General features: G+C 36.2%; 1 protein-coding gene across 1 annotated transcript in view; it reads right to left on the bottom strand.

Annotated features, from left to right (window-relative positions):
* Window positions 1–22,338, bottom strand: part of EDIL3 (EGF like repeats and discoidin domains 3) — a 257,156-nt gene that overhangs the window by 9,462 nt on the left and 225,356 nt on the right. Inside the window, exon 9 of the mRNA XM_062018152.1 lies at window positions 1,335–1,490. Coding sequence (XP_061874136.1) covers window positions 1,335–1,490 — 156 coding nt within the window. The remainder of the gene's footprint in view (window positions 1–1,334; window positions 1,491–22,338) is intronic.

Genomic DNA, 22,338 nt, shown 5'->3' with positions numbered 1-22,338 from the left:
TGGGATAAAATCACAGTGAAATGTCATTTGGCTTTTAGGAGTGGGACTTTACAGTGTCATTTTTTGGTAGAAATCTTACAAATGTAACAGGTCTATGCAGACACACACATAGAGTCATAGAAACATAGAATCATAGAATGGTAAGGGTTGGAAGGGACCTTTAGAGATCATCTAGTCCATAGAACACCTTCTCCTAGTAAATGGAAGCACATTTGATCAATCATTTAAAATCAGCAACATTTAAGAGATGCAGTTGTCTGCCCCTCATCAGAAGATCTACCTGTTTATATAACACTTACCTATAAGTACCAAAATCTTTTTCCGTACCTCATAAAACAAATTTGACCTATATGAAGTGTATTATTTTTTTTCTGAATAGTTTTTGTTTATTCTAAGAAAAATAAGTGGGAATACTATCACCCTGAATACAGATGTTAAAAACTTCAGATCTGAGATGTATTATCAGACATGTCAGCCATCTGGTATTTTTATTAATGTATCTTTTGTTTAAATCAGACATAATCCCACTAAGACATTTAATAAATAATCCACATATTTTCAGCTTGCATAAAATTTCTCATAAGCAATGCATATGCTGCAATCTCTTTCATAAAACTATTATTATGAATTCAGGTATTTGCAGTATAAAAGTGTTACATAGTGTAATGAAGACTATCCTAAATAACAAGAGAAAAGTTAAATGCTTCCAGGTAAATCAGTTAGCAAACTTATACTTTCTCTATACTTCTCATAAAACATTTGCAAAGGAAGTTGTGAAACTTTTTATGTTTTGTATTCATTTAATAGCATAATAAAAAATAATCTTTCCACTCGGTATTTGAAACCCTAGTGATTAATTTCCAGGAAAAAAAAAAATCAATCCAAAATGGTTAGGTAATGAGGTACACTGAAGATGTGCTTTACAGAAAATTACAGAAAATAGTGCATACTTATGAAAATACACACTGAGACACTGTTTTTGAATATACAAATAAAATACTTTTTATATACTCTCTCCTCTAGAGTTAAAGGAAGAAATAATTCAATAAATGGAGAACTGTAAAGTTTTATGTCCCATATTTAATAGCGTTAAATCAAGTGTATTGCACTGATAGGTATGATATTACTGCACTGTGAATGTCACTGTGTTATATGACTCTTTTTTATTCACTTTGACTTTTATCTGTGGGATTCTATGCATGTGCATCTTACCGATAGAACCCTGTGAAGCAGGCATCACGCAACAAACAGCCTACAGGCTTTCTGCACTAGAATTACTACAGATGTAATCCTATGTAAATGCAACCAAAACATTAATTTATTCTTTGCTTTACCTTATCCTTCTTTTGTTTTTCATCTTGGTAAATGAACCAGTGCTCCCCATCATTACTGTAAGCAAGCTTGTAGGACCCCACAAACTGGACATGTCCAAAATCTTTAGCTCCTTGGGTAATTATACCAGTGATTTTTGTAGGGACAAGCAGGTCAACCTAAACAAAAAAAAAATAGAGAGAATGTAATTAGAACAGTTTCTGTTTTCATATTACATCACACAAAGGGAAGACAGTGCAGCATGTCACGCCTCATTTGCAAACTTCTTAGATGAGACAGGGAAAAACAAGGTTGTTGAGAAGCCCCTTAGTGCCTGTTGAGAAAGAAGCCAGTCCAAGAGGTGACTTTGCAGCTGCACCCACTGCCTGTGACACCACACACAGTTACTTTCCTTCTTCAAGCTCCAAGTCAGTCCACTGTTGTTTTCTGTTTGTTACTTACAGTTTAAAACACCTAACATCACAACAGTACCACTTTCCATTGTGCTAGGTGCCATACATAGTCTCAACAAAACAGTTGTCTCCATTGCAAATAATTTCTAGACAAAAAAGTGTTCCCACGTGCTTCTAATAATCAGAATACAGTATGCCAGAGGTTGATAACCCAAATGTCTTTCCACTTCCTTTGCAGTAACAGAATCTGTGTTTTACTAAGTCTTACAACATTTGTTATCACAATTCTTTGTCTGTTGAATTTTTTCTCTTTAAGCCTTTATTTCTTTTTTTACCTCTAAAGCTATGACTTTTTCATTCCTTGGGTTTTAATTTTTGTTTAGTTCTTTATTTCATAGTCTTAGCACAAGACTTTTAAAAATACAAGTCAGGAATCTTACAGTCTAATAAAATCTGAGCTTTAAAGAGGCTTTCATGTGGGTCAGCACGTCTGTGATAAGTTCTTTTGAACCAGAACTCAACACTGAATATAGCAGATTCAGGCCAGATGCCTTGCATTAAAATGATCAAGGAACAGAATACAATAACAGAAGTAAATTGACCTAATAGCCTATTTTTAGAGGAAGAATGGAGGAGCTGAACTCCTTATCAAAACTGACATTTTCTTCAAATGTGAAGTTAAAGCTGAGGCACCATTCTGTGTCCTCCAGCAATGCAACAAACCAATAGTAAAAAAAAAGAAAAATGGTAGATTTATTTCAAACAATAAATAGCTGTGAAGTAGTCAGCATTTTTAATATTATCTGTTAAATCAGGCAAGAGAGACTCATAATAGAAAATATAGTAAAATTACAGGAGTGCTAATTATATACATTTAGAGCAAAAAAATTAAAAAGAGAAGGTGAAGAAGCAAAGGATCTCTCTTTGATCAAATGCTGAAGATCCAGTCTTGGAGACTATTTGGAGAAGTTGAGCAAACTAGATTTTGACTGGAATGTGGGGCAAGACAGAAGAGATGTGATGTACGTGAAGAAATCAATCATGAGAAGAGAAAGAAAAATAAACAACTATAAGAAGTCAGCTAGTCTAAGCCAATACTTTTGAAAGATTGACACTGAAGTTTGGACTCTACAAAGCACAAAACATACAAAAATGTGAGAGTATACTTATGAGAAAAGAAGAGGAAAAATGACTCTTTAGAGCAATCAGACAAGGAAGATTGAAGACTCCTGCCCCAGCACTTGAAGACAGGTAGTAAATGATGAACAGTAATTCCTTTTAAGTAAAGGAATAACTTAAAAGCTTTACTACAGAGATACTAAAACAGTAAGTGGAAAATGTCATTGGCCACAGATGGTCCGAGAGTCTTGGTTCTTCCAGAATGAACTAATTCATTGTCACCTGAGACTAGTAACATTGTTCAAAGGAGCATCCCAAAATGTGAAGGAAGTATCTTTGGGAGACAAAGCTCTTTTAGTTTTCTCTTTCATCAATGGAGAGAGAGAGAGAGAGAGAGAGAGGGATTCAATCAATTCAGAGCAGGAGTTCTCTTTGGACGTTCTCATGGACTCCTTGAAGGCACTTATTTTTTCTATAAAGAGTGCAGGGGGGCTTGCTTCCACAGCCTAAGTGGGACTCTGGGAAATGAACACTGCTAATTGGCATAAGTCTTTAATGAATTAATAAACACCAGGTCCCCAGACCTTGCTTCCAAATATTTCTGAGTTTAAATGAATAGTGTGTTTTTCATAAAGGCTGATCTGGTAACGAATCACTAATTGGTCCATACTTTCAGGTAACATTTGAACTGATACTTCAGAGTCAACTCTAGATTCTCTTTATAAATGATTTTGATATTAGCATTTCACAAGTGTAACCTCTTTTAAGCACAGAATACTTCTTATATTAAAAGTTAATGTCTCTCCCATTATCTTAAAAAACTGCCTCCACATCATCAGTTGTTTATTTTTAAAATATTGGAAGTAATCTACAAGGATTTCACAAATATTTAATATGGCCATGACACTCAGAGTGCTTCTCATTGAAATTCAGAACAGGGAGAAAAAATTCTCATTAAGATTCAGGGGATTTCAAAGGCAAAATCACAATAAATCTTTGTTATCACATAGATCTAGTGTTAATAAAAATGTCCTCATATCAATTGTTTTGTACTTATAGGACATATCCAGTAGCCTTGTACTATTGTTCAGAAAAATGATACGGGAAGGTGAAAGGTATTTTGGCATACATTCAGTCTTTTCCTGAAAGACTACAGAGCACTATGTAGAATATGGGTGTGTGTTTGTATTAGATTTTTAAAAATTAAAAAAGAAAAAAAGTAATAAGGAGACTATGTTCTAGGTCTTGACTATACAGATGGTACATATTGCTGGAGACAGAGGAAAACAATAAAAGGATAGAGAACCAACATCTCCTTCTCATACTTTAGAATCTTATTTACTTATTCATAAGCTGATGAGAAAACTTCAGGCAACAAAGACTGCTATTAACTTATCAGAACAGAAATACAGCTTTTACTCTGTTGCTTCATTACTTTCTACAAGGGGTTATCTCCCTTGCTTTTCATTCTTCGTGTGGAACGTACTTTAGAACAGAAAGGTGAGAAGAACTTATATCAATTTCTAGGCAAAACATCTGCATTAAAATAGCATTAATGAAAGTCATAACTTTCAATCAGGACATAGAACACATTTATTCAGTTAGTGCAGATTGCAAGTATCGCACAATCAAACAAATTACCAAGGAGAGAAGTTGAATTAACACAGAACCACTATGTGCTCTTCAAAGCTGAACGTGATTAACTGTACCAAAACGTGACTTTGGCTTTTTCAATGCAGCACAATTTAGAATGAGGCAGAGGCAATTAATCTATGACTGATAGGATCATTAGCTGGTTACAAAAAGAACCATGGTTTACAGTTTAATGTATGTTTCTACAAGCAGCTGATCAAAAAGCAGTTTAACATCTTGTGTCTGAAAGAATTCTCTTGGGCTATAGCTACTCCTTTTTCCCACCTTGCTTCAGATGTTAGACGATTCAGTATAATTTAGAGGGGAATTAATTTAAGAAAAGCACAAAGATAAATCCACCTGAGTACAAAACATTTTTTAATGAACCACTGCACGGATGCACAGCATGAACTCCGTGTCAGTGTGCAGTTAAATAAGGGGTAACTAATACTTGTACTGTAAGTACATCTTCTTGATCAAGAAGATCAACACAGTCATGTGCATGCCCTGTCTCTGCTCTGAGTAGTTTGGAGCTAATAAAACTCTCAGCATCTGACTATACAGATGTCCTCAGTTTTCGTACAGCTACCTTTGCACCTGAACTTCAGGAGAACTGCAACTTACAAATGCAGAGACTTTCCACCTCGCAACAACCATTTCTCCCACGAGTAGTAAAATAAGGATTCTACAAGCCAGTCAGCCTCACCTCCATCCCTGGAAAGGTGATAGAACAACTCATCTTGGATGCCATCTCAAAACACATGAAGGAAACACATGAAGGAAAAGATGGCTATCAGGGGGACTTAACACAGATTCACCAAACGGAAATTTCACTTGACCAACCTGATAGCTTTCTAGAGAGTATAATTGGCTGGCTAAATGAGACGAGAGAAGCGGATGTCATCCACTTTGAATTCAGTAAGTCTTTTGGCACTGTCTCCCACAACATCCTCATCAGAAAGCTCAAGCAGTGTGGCTTGGATGAGTGGACAGTAAGGTGCATCGAGAGCTGGCTGAATGATAGAACCCAGAGGGTGGTGATAAACAGAGCTGAGTCACACTGGAGGCCTGTAGCCAGGGGGTGTTCACAGAGGTCCATTCTGGGGCCAGTCTTATTCAAAATCTTCATCAGTGACCTGGATGAGGGGACAGAGTGTACCCTCAGCAATTCAAAACACCAAACTGGGAGGACTGGCTGATTCCCCAGAAGGCTGTGCTGCCATTCAGCGGGATCTCGATCAGCTTGAGAGTTGGGCAGAGAGGAACCTCATGAGGTTCAACAAGGACAAGTGTAGAGTCCTGCACCTGGAGAGGAACAACTCCATGCACCAGTACAGGCTGGTTATTGACCTGCTGGAGAGCAGCTCTGCAGAGAGAGACCTTAGAGTCCTGGTTGACAGTATGACAAACAACATAACAACATGAGCCGGCAATATGCCCTTATGGCCAAGAAGCCAATGGTATCCAGGATGCATGAAGAAGAGTGTGGCCAGCAGGTCAAGGGAGGTTCTTCTCCTCCTCTCCTCTGCCCTGGTGAGGCCTCATCTGGAGTCCTGTGTCCAGTTCTGGGCTCCTCAGCTCAACAGGGACAGGGAACTTCTAGAGCAGAGGGGTTAGGCTAGATGATCTTTTGAAGTCTCTTCCAACCCCTACAATTCTGTGATTCTGTGATTCTGTGGAGGATTAGATGCTTTCAGACGTTTGTGAGGACCGCCCACAAGGCAGATTGGATATGCATTTGCATGCACTGTGCTTGAGAACAGCAGTATAGGTGAGATTGATCTTGATGGCCACAGATGTCAACAGACTCTGGGTGGCCTTACTTGCCTGGGGGGATTTGAACCACATAACCATTAGACGTCCCTTACAACCTTGATTGTTCTGTGGTTTTCTGATACCAAGCAAAACCTAGCCATGCTGCCCAAAGCACTAGAGACTAGGAAACCATAAGCACAGGAAGGCTGTTTTTGTATTGAAATGTAGCACGGTGGAATGGATGCAGATCCATAAAGCAAATCAGGCAGAACAGAGAACAGGATGTCTACACAGTGTGTGCTGCAGTAGTTTTAATTCCAGCTAGTCTGGACTGTCAAAGCATGTCTTTTGGGTTAATTTCATCTGAAAGGAATTCATTTCACACTCTGTGAGGATATTCCATCATGTCAACTAAAGCACAGAAAGCAAAGACAGTTATTGAAAATAACACTGTATTTACACTGTAATGTTCAAGAAGAAAAAAGCCTCAGAATCCAGGAGCCACTGGCTTCAAGTGAAGAAGAGATAGGATGGAAGGAAATGGGTGCTGAGGTTTAAGGTTAGTTCAATAATGCTTTTAACAGCTATTTAAAAAGTTAATTTTAGTCTCCCTAACAAGGATTGTTTCTGCTCCCAGTATTTTCTTGCAATTGTAGAGATGGTATTTTTCTGCCAGGTTTTCTTTCATTTATATTTGTGGTTTTTGTAGATGCCTATTTTTTTTTTTTTAACCACTTGTTTCTGGATAACACTGATGAATTCCTGGGCAGTACTACCCTATTTGGCAAGTTAAAGAGTTCCTTCAGTTAACAAGGGAAAAACCTGGATTCAACGCACATGAGAATAAGAAGGAAGAACTTCCATGGTGGTGGCAGTACTTACACTTAAAAGTCTGGAAAAAGGACTGCATGGTCTCCAGTTGCCACTTGACCAAGGTGCAGATCTGCCTATTGTATATCCTGGTCTTGCAAGGAAGTCTCAGATATTTTGGGATGCATAATGTTAGAGACTTGAGTAATGTTACAGACTCATGATTAGGCACCTGAATCCCACCAAGACTGTCTAATAAACTTCAGCTGCTGTGAACAGGTTATTTGCTCTTCATTTAAGACCTCATGGCTGCCATGATTTTCCAAGGTAAACCAGCACACTGAGTTCCTATCTGCACCCAAGCCTAAGAAAAGAAGGGGCAGGCTTGCAGTATCTGCAACGTAAAAGCAGAACTGCAGCTCTCCTTATCTTACTGCATCAGATGCAGGTGCTTAGCATTCTCCTCCATGCCAGAACACTGGAGATAAAAGGAAAATTGGTGATGGTACAGTACACATTCTGCAGATGTGTAATATATATGTTTCTAACAACACTTTGACAGCATTTCTTGTTTGTAAACTGTGATGCTTAGCATTTCAGGCTGTTTTCCAAAGGCTCATATTAAAAAAAAAAAATCAAACCCCAAACTGTAATTAACCATGCCTAATTGCACCTAAAAACTTTGAGGAAAAAAATAACCAAGCAACTATAAACTCTTGGTATAGAAATCTAATATATATTACAATATCATATGTAGCACTGTGTTTTTAGTATACTCACTTTAAAATGTCTAATAGGGTAAATACTTATTAATAAAACCTGAAAAAAAAAAACTTATTGGATCAGTATTAGCTAGCATATGTTTAAAATGAAACTTGTTCACATGAACCCTGGTAGAGATGGGTTGTTTTCACATGAAATAAGTGTGGACTGCCATTCTTTTTCTTCTTTAAAAATGTGGGGTTTGTTTTGTTTACTTCTTTTTTCAAATTAACCTTAGACATTCAACAATATTTTAAAACTATGCTACTATATTTTTATGTCTGTAGTCTCCTAGGCTAAGGTAATAAATATCATAGAATCACAGAATGGTAGGGGTTGGAAGGGACCTTTAGAGATCATCTAGTCCAATCCCCGTGCAGAAGCAGGGTCACCTAGATCAGGTCTTATAGGAACACGTCTAGCTAGGTCTTGAAGACCTCCAAGGAAGGAGACTCCACAACCCCCCTGGCAGCTTGTGCCACTGCTCCATCATCTTCACAGTGAAATAGTTTTTTCTTATATTTAAGTGGAACTTTTTGTGTTCCAGCTTCATCCCATTACCCCTTGTACTGTTGCTAGCTACTATAGAAAAGAGGGATGTCCCAACCTCCTGATACCCACCTTTTAGATATTTCTAAATGTTAATAAGATCTCCCCTCAATCTCCTCTTCTCCAGACTAAACAGCCTCAGTTCCCGCAGCCTTTCCTCATATGAAAGATGTTTCATTCCCCTGATCATCTTGGTGGCCCTGTGCTGGACTCTCTCCAGCACTTCCCTGTCCCTCTTGAGCTGAGAAGCTTATTCACTCTTATTTGCCTCTTCTCAAAGAACACATTCCCTTTGAAACACTTTATGACTGCAACAACTATTCACAAGAAACAAGTTAGAAAGAATATCATGTAATATCAGCAGTCTCCAGTACAATTTAAAAGTGAGAAACTGGGGTGTGAGGATCATTGATCATCACTTAAAATCTCCATGGACTGTCAAAAATACAGCTCAGACCATTATTCTGAAATTTCTGAATTGAAATACACACACAGACTCACAAGTCACTTCATTTCCATAAGCAAGTCCATAAGTAGTAGCTACTCCTTAAAGAGTACAGACTCTGTGAATCCTTCATAAATGTATTTTTGCAATTATTAATCACTGTTATATAGATACAACACGAAAAAGAGAAGACACCATCTGAATTACTATACATTTTTTCAGTATTTTAGTGAAAATTCAGATGCATAAGATGTACATGATCAACGTAAGCATTTTAAGAGTAGTATATTTCTTACAGAAAAACTTTTTATAACTGCACTTTACCAAACCATGACAAATCTCATTTTATTGATATCTCAAACCTGAAATGTGAAAGAAAAACACAACCCAGGAAAAAATCAAGTTTTAGCCTAAGGATCTGGATTTTCAAAAGCACCAAAGGGAGCTGATACCTATTTCTTACAGGAACTCAAGGCTGTTGATGTTCCCTGGTTGTATCAGCACACTGGTAAATCCCACCTGCAGCATACACCACATAATACTGTTTTCATACTGATCCTGCAAACTATAATGACTTTTGTGGGTGTCAGTAACTGCTGCAACTTATCAGGGAATATTCTTGTCCTCAAGGGAAATGGCAGTACCCAGTATATCCAGGTCTAAACATAGTCTGAAGAAAATTGAGTGTTTTAAAATTTTAAGATGATGAAATCTATAAACTTTTCTTCTAACACCAAATATTTCACATCTGTGTACAGCAGTATTTTTACTGTAAATGTGATTAGAGGATTTCTGTAGAGATGACACTGTTGATTGCATTGGTCAAGAAACCATTAACAAAACAGCTATAGTCTCTATCTGCTATGGAATATTCAAAGCTTATGAGTCCTTAATGATGCTAAGAGATTTAAAAATAGTCCATTAAATTACTAGTGATTAAGCAGGCTTAGACATCTGGTCGAGTTAGAAGAAGCTTTTGAGCTGTATTAGTACACTTGAAGCGTTGATAAAATTTGTAGTATCATTCTGTATTAGATCAGTCAATTGGAGTTCTTGTGGGAAAGCCAGGGCCAAAACAATATTTAGCCAAAAAAAGAACAGAATATATTAAAAAATATGATTCTAAGTAACTGATGATACAAGACACTGACAGCATATTATGCTACCTTTCTGCCAATGCCTTCAGTTCAGCACTACTATGTGCAGTGGCTGTACACTACAATTTGTTGATCCCTGCGTCTAGTGAAGACTAGACATGGACAGGGAAATGGGAAAAAAATCATTTACCATCAGTTCTTTACACAATTTTCCACACCTTCTAAAACAAAAATTTCATAAAACTGGATGATAATAAGAAGTAGCTATCAGGAGTATAATTTCTGAAAGATATCATTTAAAGCAGTTACTCTTGTACTAACAATAATGATGATGACAACTTTAGAGCAAAAGGTTTTGACCGACTAGAGGTGAAAATAAAACACATACACATACACAAAAATAACCAAAGCAAAAAAAACCACCTTAACCATTTGGATTTCTGATTGTCTTTATTTATGAATAATGATCACCCTGAGATGGTGGATGGTCATGCTTCACTCTCTCTAGATTTCAAGAAGAGCAAGAAAAGAGTTCTGTTACCTCTCATTGTTTTCCAAAAATACATTCTAAGTCAATATGCAAATTTATCAGTAGGATTTCCTGCATTCCAGTGCTGTGGGCTCTATCCCAGTGTGGATACCCTAGTTTTCTGTTACAGATCATGGCAGGGAATCTCAAGTGCTAGAGTGGGTAGAACAGCAGAAAAAATACTGGCAAACAACTTGAAATGTAAGTATGGTAAATGTAGTGTATTGAATTGTAATTTTTAGAATGACACTTGATAACCAGAAATGTGAAAAGAGAGGAACTTAACATTTTATACTAGCCCTTTATAATCCTGTTAGCTTTTGAACTACAGTCAGGAGAAATCTAGGTATCTCAGATTTAATTTGTCTCTGATTTTCAGTGCATTATTGATTTTAAACTGAAACCAGAGGCTGGTGATGCAATGCCTAGGAAAACAAAATCTTTCCCTAAAAATGAATTACTGCAACTTCTACTTAGTTTTCAGTAGAGAAGATGATGTGACACCTTTTATTGGAGGACTGGTAAGTATCTTTGTAAAAATGCTGAGATCATAAGTGGACTGACCTAGGCATGAGTAGTTAATTTTTAAAATGAAAAATAATGGTGGTAATATGGGAGTTCATCATTCACCCATTCATTTTTCTCAGGTGATTAATAGTGTTGCAAATATTTTCATTCATAAAAATGTCCCAATAATCAATAGGTATCTGAGTTGTAGATCAACAAGTAAATTGAAAATAAGCTTGCACATAGGATACTGCAAAATGACTAAAAATTAAGATAAATACTGAACTATTGAAATACCAATGAAAACCTGACTGTAAGCAAAGTTAAATCTGCCCAGGAGAAAACTGGGGTTTAGGCTGAAAGTTCCTCCCTGTATTTAAAGTTTTTGAGTGCATGATGGTTTATTTCCATAGACAGTGCAGTCACACGACGGCATCATTCAACCATTCTTTTTAAGAATGACTTTGCCCATCTGTCAGCCGGCATTATTATGCATAGCCTGTTTCATAGAGCTATGCTGCTGTAGCTGTAAAGTAAAAATGTTAAAATTGTGCTACCAGACTTTGAAAACAAGAGTAATCAGGTTTGTTGTTTTTTTGGTTTTTTTTCCTGGTGTTCCCCCATGAAATGATAGGACAAGCTTTTGTTTCCAGTGATACACTGTTAAGGACTAGCAGAAATACACAAAATTGGTGCACTGTAACATACGAATTGGCTTTGGCTTTTTTAGCTAAAGAAGTATTTTTCCAGGTTTAGAGAATTTCTTTTTCCTTTTAGACTAAATGGCTTGGCACTTCTAAGGTAATAATCTTGTAATGTACTGGCTTGAATACAATTAAAAGGTCTATTAATCTTCATTCTCCAGGACATGAGAAAGATTATCTGTTATTAGACAGAAAGACACCCTGGAGCCCCTATTATAGAACTTTGTAAATAGACCTCTGGTCAAAATAAGATGAGGCTACTGGAAGGACATATCCAACCCTGGCACTCAGTTCTGCCTTTGATCTGACACAAACGTATTTTCTTCGCTTTCCAAACACCCTGTAATGTTTATTGGCTCTTTGCACCAACTGCAGAGCATGTAGAAAGCACACAGTGTGACCGATTTAAAGGATTAACACTTCACTAAAATTGTTGACCAGGCCTGGAGTTAAATGGAGAAATATTTCCCCATTCCTCTGAGGTTACAAAACTAAGCAAATCACTGTACTGTCAGAAATGGGAAAAAACCCCAACACCCAAAAAACAATGACCTGAGAGATTTGAGATGCTTTTGAAACAGACATGACCAGTATCTTTGCCACTAGGTCTGCCTGGTCCAGGTTCAGTGCCAGGTCTAGGTAAGGAGAAGAAGGATCACGAGAATGAAGTTCCACAATCCAGATAAAAGTAACAATTGAATAACTTTTCCCATTTTTACCATATATTCCATTTTAGAGTTTTTGTGAAGAAAGTCCCACAAAAACTGACAGACTGAGAAATATTACAACTTTCAATACAAAGGTTGGACTGAATGAATTTCAAAGCACTGAAACCCAGATTTTAAATGTGAATCCACAGATGCAGTAGCAGTTCAAACTGCACTATATTAAACGAAATATTTAGTAAAGCTGGTCTGGAATCACAGCTTTAGTATTTGGAAGTGATGAAAAATAGATTAAGGTTTGAAATTCAAATGAGAATTTTCATAAAATTAAAAGTTTGACCATTTTAGTAGTAGTGTAAATTTCTATTGAAGTTCAAAATGACCTATAAAGTTGTTTAATTTTTACAAGAATAAGTAAAAAAGTAAAAATATGAACTGCAAGATATTTTAAATCTAACAGTAAAATATAAATCCCACTTTTTCACACTGAATGTTTTCCAGATATTTTTTATAAAAATGGAAAGAGCACCTCAATTGTTGAAAGATTTTTCATTTTTTAAAAAACTGACAGTTATCACATCCTTTGTACTGTTAAATAATTATTCAAGAAGGTACTGATGCTTTCATACATACGCAATAGAGTAAATCAATGCAGAGTATTTATAAAGTCTAGCCATACTCTTTTCATTTGAAAAAGAAAATGACACAGACAACCGGAGGTCTGCAGACATAGAGCCTGGTGTTTGAAGTTATGTCTACTTTGGAATTAAGTAGTGCCTCACTTGCGCTTCACTATACCATATTGCTTAGGAAAATGACTGACTGCATGTGACTGCTCCTCACAACTCAAATTTGCCCTGAACAATAATTTAATTTTATTATTTTTCTTCAGATTTACAAAATCAAAACACCTGTAATTTTTCATTCTAACCCATGTGAGAACATAAAAAGAACAGAAAGCAGGAGGTTGGCACATAAATATGTCCATCTTAGCCTCTCATCTGACACTATAACAGGGTCTAAATTTTTTTGGTAAGGTTAAGAAAGCAGTGAAGTAGCTGATTGAGGCTGGAAACAAACTGATAGCTCCCCACAAAGAACACTGGGCTATAGGAAAAGACCTGAGGCTGTAACTTTTCTTTTGATACCCTCAGAGGCCACCAATGGACAGGCAGTGACTAGAACCTTCACCATTCAAGGGACAAATTGGATGAAATGGACCATATTTCAGAGTGTGCATAGATTTCTGAGCCCGCTTCACCTTTTTACCTTTCTCTTTAGCTCACCTCCATTTGATTATTCATTATGCTCTACAGTACTTTTACTGAAGAAAACACCAAAGAAACCACGTACATGTGTTTAACTTAAACACAGCCTAGAGTAGGGTCTTATCTCTAAAAGCCTCCTGAACTAAAAAACCCAAACTCAGTGATTGTTAAAGGCCATTATGATGAGTCTTCAGATCTTAGAAATGACACTCAAAAGTCAGGTTGTAGATATCTTAAAAGTATAAAATACTATTACCACCATTTCCAGTATAAATAACTATGTACATATTCCAAGCATTGTGCTTGCTGCTTTCTATGTTTAACATATTAGAGATTTAGATGACAAATGTTAAGATAGACTACCAAAGATAGTAGAAGAAAAAAGAATAGCTATGGCTGGAAAAGCAAACACTGTCCTTTCAAAAACTTGACTATTTTCTATAATAAATGTAGCTGGATCCCCAAAAAGTGGTATCTAAAGCAGAATATTTGTGAGACTCTGCATTTGCACATATCCACATGACCTGTACTGACATCATTTACAGCTAACAAAGAGCTGCACACATATCACAGAGGATGAAATCCAGTCTGTCATAAAACAGTAGAAAGATAGGAGATGATCAATTACTAATGAAGTAAAAATCTTAACTTAAAAGTTTTGAGGAACAACCAACACTGAAGCCTGTGAAATCATAGCATTAAGAAATCTGAAAATAATGTATTTTTGGTTCTGAGTGATGGGTATTCCTTGTAGATCCTTCAGGTATTTCTTGGGTTTTTTTCTTTTGTTCGTTTTTAATTTGTGTTTCCAGACTTTCTTTCTCAAAGATTAATCTTTTAGATGACTTCTGCAGCCATTAGGTGTATACCAACCTACAGTTTGTCCCATGGGTACACACCTAATTTACTAAACCCCAGTGTTTGCTGCGAAAGCATCTGCATCTTTGTGGAAGGCTTGGCAAATCAAGAATTTTTCAGGTAACTTCATGCATATGGGAGACATTGTGACACATCCACTTTCATATTTTTGTGATTTTAAAATAATTTAAAATGTACACATCACAGAAATAAACTTGAACATCCACACACTGCATCAGGTAGGACAAAGTCTACACAAAAACATGTCTTAATGTAAATTGACTTCTACTAGAAAACAAAGTATTACACTGTCTTGCCAACAGAAATAAAATACCTTTGTCTTATTATTGCAGCAGGCTATCTGCAAAGTAGAGTTTTGTATGCAGATTTCAAGTAAAAAAAAACCCAAAACAAACCCATTATGCAGTTTACATATTTTCTCTGTAAATAGATATTTGTAACTCATGTACTGCAGTTCCACAGAGTGAACTATTTCCCACCTATTTGCTCTGTAAGAAAACATACCTCTACATTTGTACCACAAATCAGCATTAATTTGTGTACTGACTTGCATCATATTGTTGTGCTTTTATCAGATGACTCAGTGAAAGAATAGGATTTTGAAATTTGCTATGGTATCAGAATTAAAAATGATCTACTGAATTTTGAACTCTGAGGTATTATTAGAATGTTTATATATTTTAGAGCAAAAGCATCTTAAGTATTTTTTCTCACTGAGTGGTTCCCAGCAAATGTTTGCAGAAAGTTTTTGCCAAGGTGAGGTCAAAAAGGTGTTTCTAAGGTTATGTCCACACTGGATAGAACTGTCCTGTTTATTCCAAATGTCATGTTAAATTGATTAGATTAAAGTGTTTGTGGAATCAGATGAGAATATTCTGCTTGGAGAAAGCATTGCACTGTATTTCAGTTGGGATTACAGTGACCTTCAGCCCCCCTAAAACACACAAAAAAGGGCCTGATTATCCTCCTTTATGTCTACCGGTGCACTTTACATCATAAGCTTCAATGAAAACCTTGTGTATAGGCACTGCACACAGGTATAGGCATTACAGAGCCTGAGTTCACAAGAAATTCTCAGCTCAGTGAACTTCCCCTTCTTATACCACAGGTCAGAGGTCTCACCCCAAAGCTACAGATCATCCCCTAAGTCTACTTAGGTTAACCATTTCAACCCTTTTAAAGTGCAGTCACAGATAAAGCAGATGAAGGCACATACTTTTGATTTTAGAAGGACCTTGTTGAACAGAAGGAAAGGCAGTTGACATAAATACATCTAGGGGTTAATCCTGGTTGAAAAGTAGTCTCTGACTGTCCACGGTAAATGGCCCATAATGTACCCTGAACAAATGCAACAGGGAAGAATTGAATAAAAAGAGAAAGTAGCTACTACAAAAGGTATTGATGTTCTTAACAAAAAGTGGGTACTTTGTTCACAGCAGTGGTTTTGCTTGTAGTACTGTTGGTGAAGCAAAAAATTCCTAATAAAAAAGCCAATTGTTAAATCCCAGTGTTTCCAGAATTACAAATGCAATCAGGTTGTATGAAACCTGATATTATCTTCTGTATTCAGCAATTTATTTCTGAGGTTGAGATGATGATCCCATGATGATGGCATATTTTGCACTTTAGATTGAAAGAGATATTTGGTACATATATCTGCAATTACACTGGTGCACAAGGGTGTAAAGGTCAGAGGCTAAATCAAAACAGAGTCCAAGCTTCTAAATTTCTCTCCTCTGTGTTTCTTTACTTCTATTTTTGATTACACATTCAACTGCAAAAGAGAATGTAAAAGAAAAAAGTTTTATTTTCTTTGTCCAAGTAATGCACGTGTTCATTTCTGACACTATACAAATGACTCATGAAGAGCCTATTGAGAAATCTAAAAGAAATTTCTAGACAAGTTTTGAAAGATGACCATGTTTGTTAATAAGGCAATGGTTTCAGTGCATTTTCAGATTTTTGGCAAGTTCCCTTTCTTATGCTAGAAGTCTCCTGTAGCTAAAAATTGCTCCTCCATTATAGAAATTCTCTATCTTTCTCTCTCTCTGACACACATTTTTACTACTTTTCAAATTGCCAGATCTGTGAAGCTACTGCTTGAATTACATGAGCATTTCTCCAAATATGTCCTTTAGTTCAATTTTCCATCAAAATCCTGAATCCTGAATTTGTCCACTGAGACTTACCTTTACCACAGTTTTGTGTGTCTCTATGTCAAGGAGATATATAGAGATTTTTTTTATCTATATAGTTCTATACTGATCTATACATTTACTTACCATAAACTGAACTATGGTGAAGTGTAAGCAGAAGCAAATTTTTAAAAAGAAAAACATTACTGAAAGGAAGTTGAAAAAGTGATTTTCTTGAAGCAGAGGAAATCAAAGTAGAAGAGGCAATACAATGTAGATGATCTAATGAAAAAATGGAAATAAAATCTTAAGGGATTGTGTAGCTGTTGTGTCTGGGTCAGTCGTAGCAAAGAGTTCAAATCCATAGCCTGAGGAAATTTTGTTTTCATTATAGTGCCAACAATATGGATATTGGATGATATTAAATCCCTAACAGTTTTCACCAAAGTCAAGTGAAATACTAAAAACTCGTATTTACATTATCTTTGCTTAGTGTATATATAATGTTTCCTTCTGTAGAGTTTGGATGTCATGGCCATACACTATCAGAAAACAACACAGTTGTGTTTAGAAGGATAAAAATACCTGTTGGTGCTTGGTCTAAATAAAACATAAAATCACATAGGAATAAATACATTGCACAGGTACAAGTCATTTTCATATTTGCCAAGACAGAAATAAATAACTGAGCCTTAGAGCTTCACTGTGGGAAGAACCTTTTGTTGAACACTTGTGACAACAGCTTCTACACCTGAGCACTCATAGTGACAGTACATATAGTGTGGCAGACAGCTGGCACTTTACCTGAGAAATTCAAACTATTCTGTAAGTTTATGGTTCAATATTATTAGAAATCAACAATCATCTGCCAGTGCAGTTACATTTTCCTATTTTCCCAAATATTTTCATTCTTTGCCAGTGGAAGTCCTTCAGAGCAAATTTAGGAGTGATAGAATACATTCAGTCCTGTGCTGCCCCATTAGCTAGAACCTGGAATGCTTCAGTATTACCTGGAAGCAGGAGATACTAATTTAATTAAGAACCTGATCTACTTGTTAATGTCAGCAAACCAGTAAAAGTTGGCCACATAAATAACATCTATTTTCCCTTTAAACCTTGTCTCAGCTACATTCTTATTGATGCACGCAAACAATTTTGATATATACAGTTTTTGAGTACTGTAGGAATATCCTTCTCTTACCATTGCTTTCTGCATCAGTTTACCTGCACTTACTCTTATTAACCAATCCTCTCTGACTTCTCTGAAAATCAAAAAAAATCATTTAGGTCAAAATAAGATGAAAAAGACCTCACAAAATGTTACTGGGCACCAAAAATGCATTTAACTTGTTGACAAGTGCATCTTAAATTCCCCACCATGACTTTAAGAAGTATATTGCCTATCAAACATTCTATTTAATTTCTTCATAGTTTTCAGGCTGCATATCAGAGAAGTTAGGCTTATTTCTACACAACAGATGAAATATAATGATTCTGAAGAAATATGGAACTAATGTTTTTTAAGGAAAAAGTATTGAAGTAAAATAAACGACATGGAATATGTCAGTATTTTTATGCACTACTTCATGCAAAGCTCTTCAATATATATTTTTATCTTCACAAACTCTTAGAGGAGTGAAGCCTTCTCTAAACAGAATATAAAATCAATAAGAAGATATATGATGTATGTTTTTCTCTCCCTAAATGCTGGTAACGTTATTTCTACCAAATTATACCTCAATTGTTTTAAAGCTGTCTCTTCATGCATGCAAACAAGATTCATAGCTACGTACATGGTCCAACTCTAGTTGATGTGTTGCCAAATCATCGTAAGAAATTATTCTTTCCCCTAGAGAAAACTAAAAATAGCAGCACTTGAAAACCATATGTATATCTGATGTGCTTATATCTGGAAGCTCAGGCAAGGAACAGTAAGACACAAACCTTCTGCCTTTTACAGGTGTAATCTGAAATGAGTGTAGTTTTCATGGGCTCCAAAGGGGAGCCCATTGTGTCTTATTTTTAGTTCCTACAAGCATATAGATCAGCCTTGCACATCTCTTGTTGCCCTACTACAGTCTAACACAAAGCTCAGAGCTCATGTAGCAGCTACAAGACCAGTGACAGGCACAAAATAAAGGTTTAGCTCCCACAGCTTCTCAATTAGGAACATTCTTTTCAAACTATTTATTTCATAATTTATTTCCAAAAAATGTTTTACCAGTGAAAGGTAGCAATGTAAAAACCAAGTCCTCCTTGTGCTTACTGCAGTCTGTTTAATTATGTTAAAAATTAAACTCTGTGTTTTATTACCCACTAAAAAGTAAAATCAGCAGCATACGTATTAAAGGAAAGCTTTTAAAGTGTATTTGATATTTTCGAATTACTGCTTAAAATGTGTTAGTCGTAACAAGCTTACCATCAGAATCTATCCCGCAGAGATCTGATTATTAGAACAGCCACTTCCACTAAAGTGTAGATCGGAAATACATTAACATAATCAGAGATTAAATATATACAACTGCATTTGATTGTTATCAAACTTTGTGCAGTTTAAAGAGAAATTATTTATCATGTAATTGGTTTCTTTCATGTTAAACTGATCATCTCAGAATCAAGTATTTTTTCCTGGGCTGCTTGTGCTGTACTAGTGAGTGCTCAGTCTTTGCTAGTTTCATAATTTTGCTCCTCTTTTGATGTGGGTTAGATGCGTATCAATGTGTAACATTTAGTGTATGCAGCATAGCTGACTTGAAATCTTGGCATTTGGCTGCTTTGTGACTGACTTGTATGTATGCAGCAAGGGCTGAAACCTTGCAGACTGTTTAACTGGCTGCAGTGATAAATACCAATTAATGATAAATTACTCCATTGCCATCCATATCTTGAGCACTGCTCCTGAACCTCCATGCCCTATGCTTTGCACCTGTAAAAAATAATGCAGCAGCTCTCAGTATTAAACTGGTGTTTCTGCCCTCTGCTTTCAGCAGTAGAGGTCCAAGATCTTCATGATTCATCATGGAAAGAGTGGAAGAACTCAGGAAGTGCTGCGGTAGAAGAAAATCAATGCCACAGAAATGTCAGGAACACTTCTGGAAAAGAAGTATCAAGCAGAAAGGTGGTAGCTATTGCACAGGGTTCCCATCTACATGCAGAGGCACATGGAGAGCAGGAGGCAGATGGGCAACCTGCCTCTGTGGCTTCTGGTGTGGAAAATCATGCAGGCTTTGAGAAACACAGCAATTAGGGTCCTATGATTGAGATGGATGAAAAGATTGGAGGCAAAAGGACAGGTAGTAAAGATGTGTAAATGTAAACCTTTGTTTATTTTAAGGGGATGAAACAGCTACAAGAAAATTTTAGCAGGATGTTGGTAACATAACTCAGGCTGCTGCAGTTTCAAGGCAGCCTAGTTTTCTTAGTATGAATTATTTTTCAAGGTAGGTAGGCTGTACTGGATTTTTCTGCAGTTAGGCAGACAATTTTTAATATGTGCCTAGCACCTATGCTACTTGTCATTGGTAAAATGTTTAAAATATTCTGCCCTTTTTTGTCTTGGAAATGACACACCTCAGAATACCTTGTCCATCTACTAAATCCCACAATTTTAGCATGGTAGACAGAAGTGCAAAAGTGTGTATTACAGCTGCTAAACCAAATCTCTCCATGAATTTGAAAAAACATATAGACACCATTAGTGACAATGTTTTCCCCCTCCCTTAGGTGGGTAATTCTGATTTAATTTTTATTCTGGCAGTGTGACCAGTGCATAACTACAATATATCATCCAATCTAATGTGATGCATCAGATCAATGAATTTGAACATTGTATGAGGCTTTAGATGTATTCTGCAAAAACAACAGTCACCATTTCAAGCCCTTGTGATGCAGCTAGTAAAAACCAGCTTATCAGGTCTTGTGACATGTTCCTAATTCCCAGAGGAAGTCAGCAGCAGCAGCCACAGTCACTTGGAGCTTCTGAAAGAAAATTCAGACCCTGTTAACTCACTTCTCTAGATAGAGAAACAAGTAATTTTTCTTGCGGAGAGGTTGAGAAGAGAGTGAGTGAAGAACTCAGTCCATAAAGCTGTTGAAAAGTAGGTAAAGAATTTTACTGTGAACTCTGAGAATCTCATCAGGTCATTCTGCATGAGTCTGGCATTTCAGACAGCAGCATCTTCAGTCTCAGGCACTCTCAGAAAGGCAGAGCTGCCTAAAATACTCTAGAGAGCACCCAGAGCTTGTTTGTGGTAAGAACTGTGAGCATGTATACTCAAACAAAGCCAAAAGAAAGCTGAGTCACATTATTTAGTAGGTGGGATGGACAGAGTAACAAAACTCAGTAAAAAAACAAAATGGAAATGCATTGATAATGATATTATGAAAGGTTAAATATTTTAATAAATATTTCTATTTTTGTTGAAATCTGTAAAAATGTGTACTTGCACTAATTTATACAAGTAACATAAAATAAATACAATTAAAAGATTAAACTAAAGAGAAAGTTATCTAAACGAGTCTTCAAACATTAAATTAAGCATTCATGCAATACAATTGATCCACTTTACAAATTAAAACCTTCATCAAGGGCAAAAAAAAACCCCAAAACAATACACCTAGAAACATCCTGTAAGCAATACTTCCTCCTCCTTCAAATAATGACAACAACAGAAAATACATGTACACCTGCCTTTTCTTTCTTGGGTGGACAAGCTGTATTTCCATGACAATTTCCTATTGCCTCTTGTGTTTCCTGTAAGGTTCCTTTGTAACCACTACAGCAGTTTATATTGTTGCAAGAGTGTCAAGCATTCAGTGTATCCTCCTTACATAGCCTAAATCACAGTTTTGTTACTGTCAGCTTCAGCTAATACAAAATACATTCACCTCGATGAGTGAGAAACAGCAGAGTGAAAAATTTTTCAGCTTTATAAGCAAGAGATTCCAATGAATTCTCACAAAAAAATGCTCTTGCTGCATGAAGTTAGTTTTAAACATGTGTTACAGTGCTCATGCTTCTAAATTAACTCAGCTATGCCTCCTGTGATATGTTTAATCTGATACTAAATTCTTGATATCATCCTTATTTGTAGAGTGTTCTGACAATGCCGTCATGCAAGTACTATTAAAGCAGGTACATTTAATAATGGCAGTTTTGATGCTAAGAAAAGAGTCAGGTAGCCTTCAGCGATCAGATTTTAAACCTCTGTTTTTATCCCCCTGCTAATATTTATAGTAGACACAGCTAATTATGTTCTACACCTTGATTACTTACCCACCAATGTGACATAAACGTGCCTGGATGTTGCAGTAAAACAAGTTTTTTGCACACAACTCACTATCATCATGTTGCCTAGTCACTAACCACCTATTTAACCAGGCTGAAAAGTGTTCTCATTTATACAAATCTAATATACTGTTGGTGTCTTTAAAATTTCATTGACCATCAGTAACACTTCAAAACTCTTCTCTAGAAAACTATCTTCTGTCCATTTATACAGTAGCTCTTCTGTTCCTTTATGAAGTGTAAACATCAATGTGCATTTTTGTTTAATAATAGAAACAGTATCGTGATGTTTGCTTGACACTGTGGCACACAATGATAATTTACAAGTTTAGAAATACTAAAAAGAAAACAATCGAGTAATAACATAAAATGTGTCATTCCTTGGACTACTTGCTTAATTACTTCTGTAGGTATTTCAGTTATAATAATGCAAATGAGTGCTCCTTAGATGCACACGAAGATGAGATGCAG

This window comes from Colius striatus, chromosome Z, assembly GCF_028858725.1.
Source record: "Colius striatus isolate bColStr4 chromosome Z, bColStr4.1.hap1, whole genome shotgun sequence".
Taxonomy (NCBI): domain Eukaryota; kingdom Metazoa; phylum Chordata; class Aves; order Coliiformes; family Coliidae; genus Colius; species Colius striatus.
The sequence above is the reverse complement of the archived record's forward strand: the minus strand, read 5'-3'. Positions and strand labels throughout refer to the sequence as shown.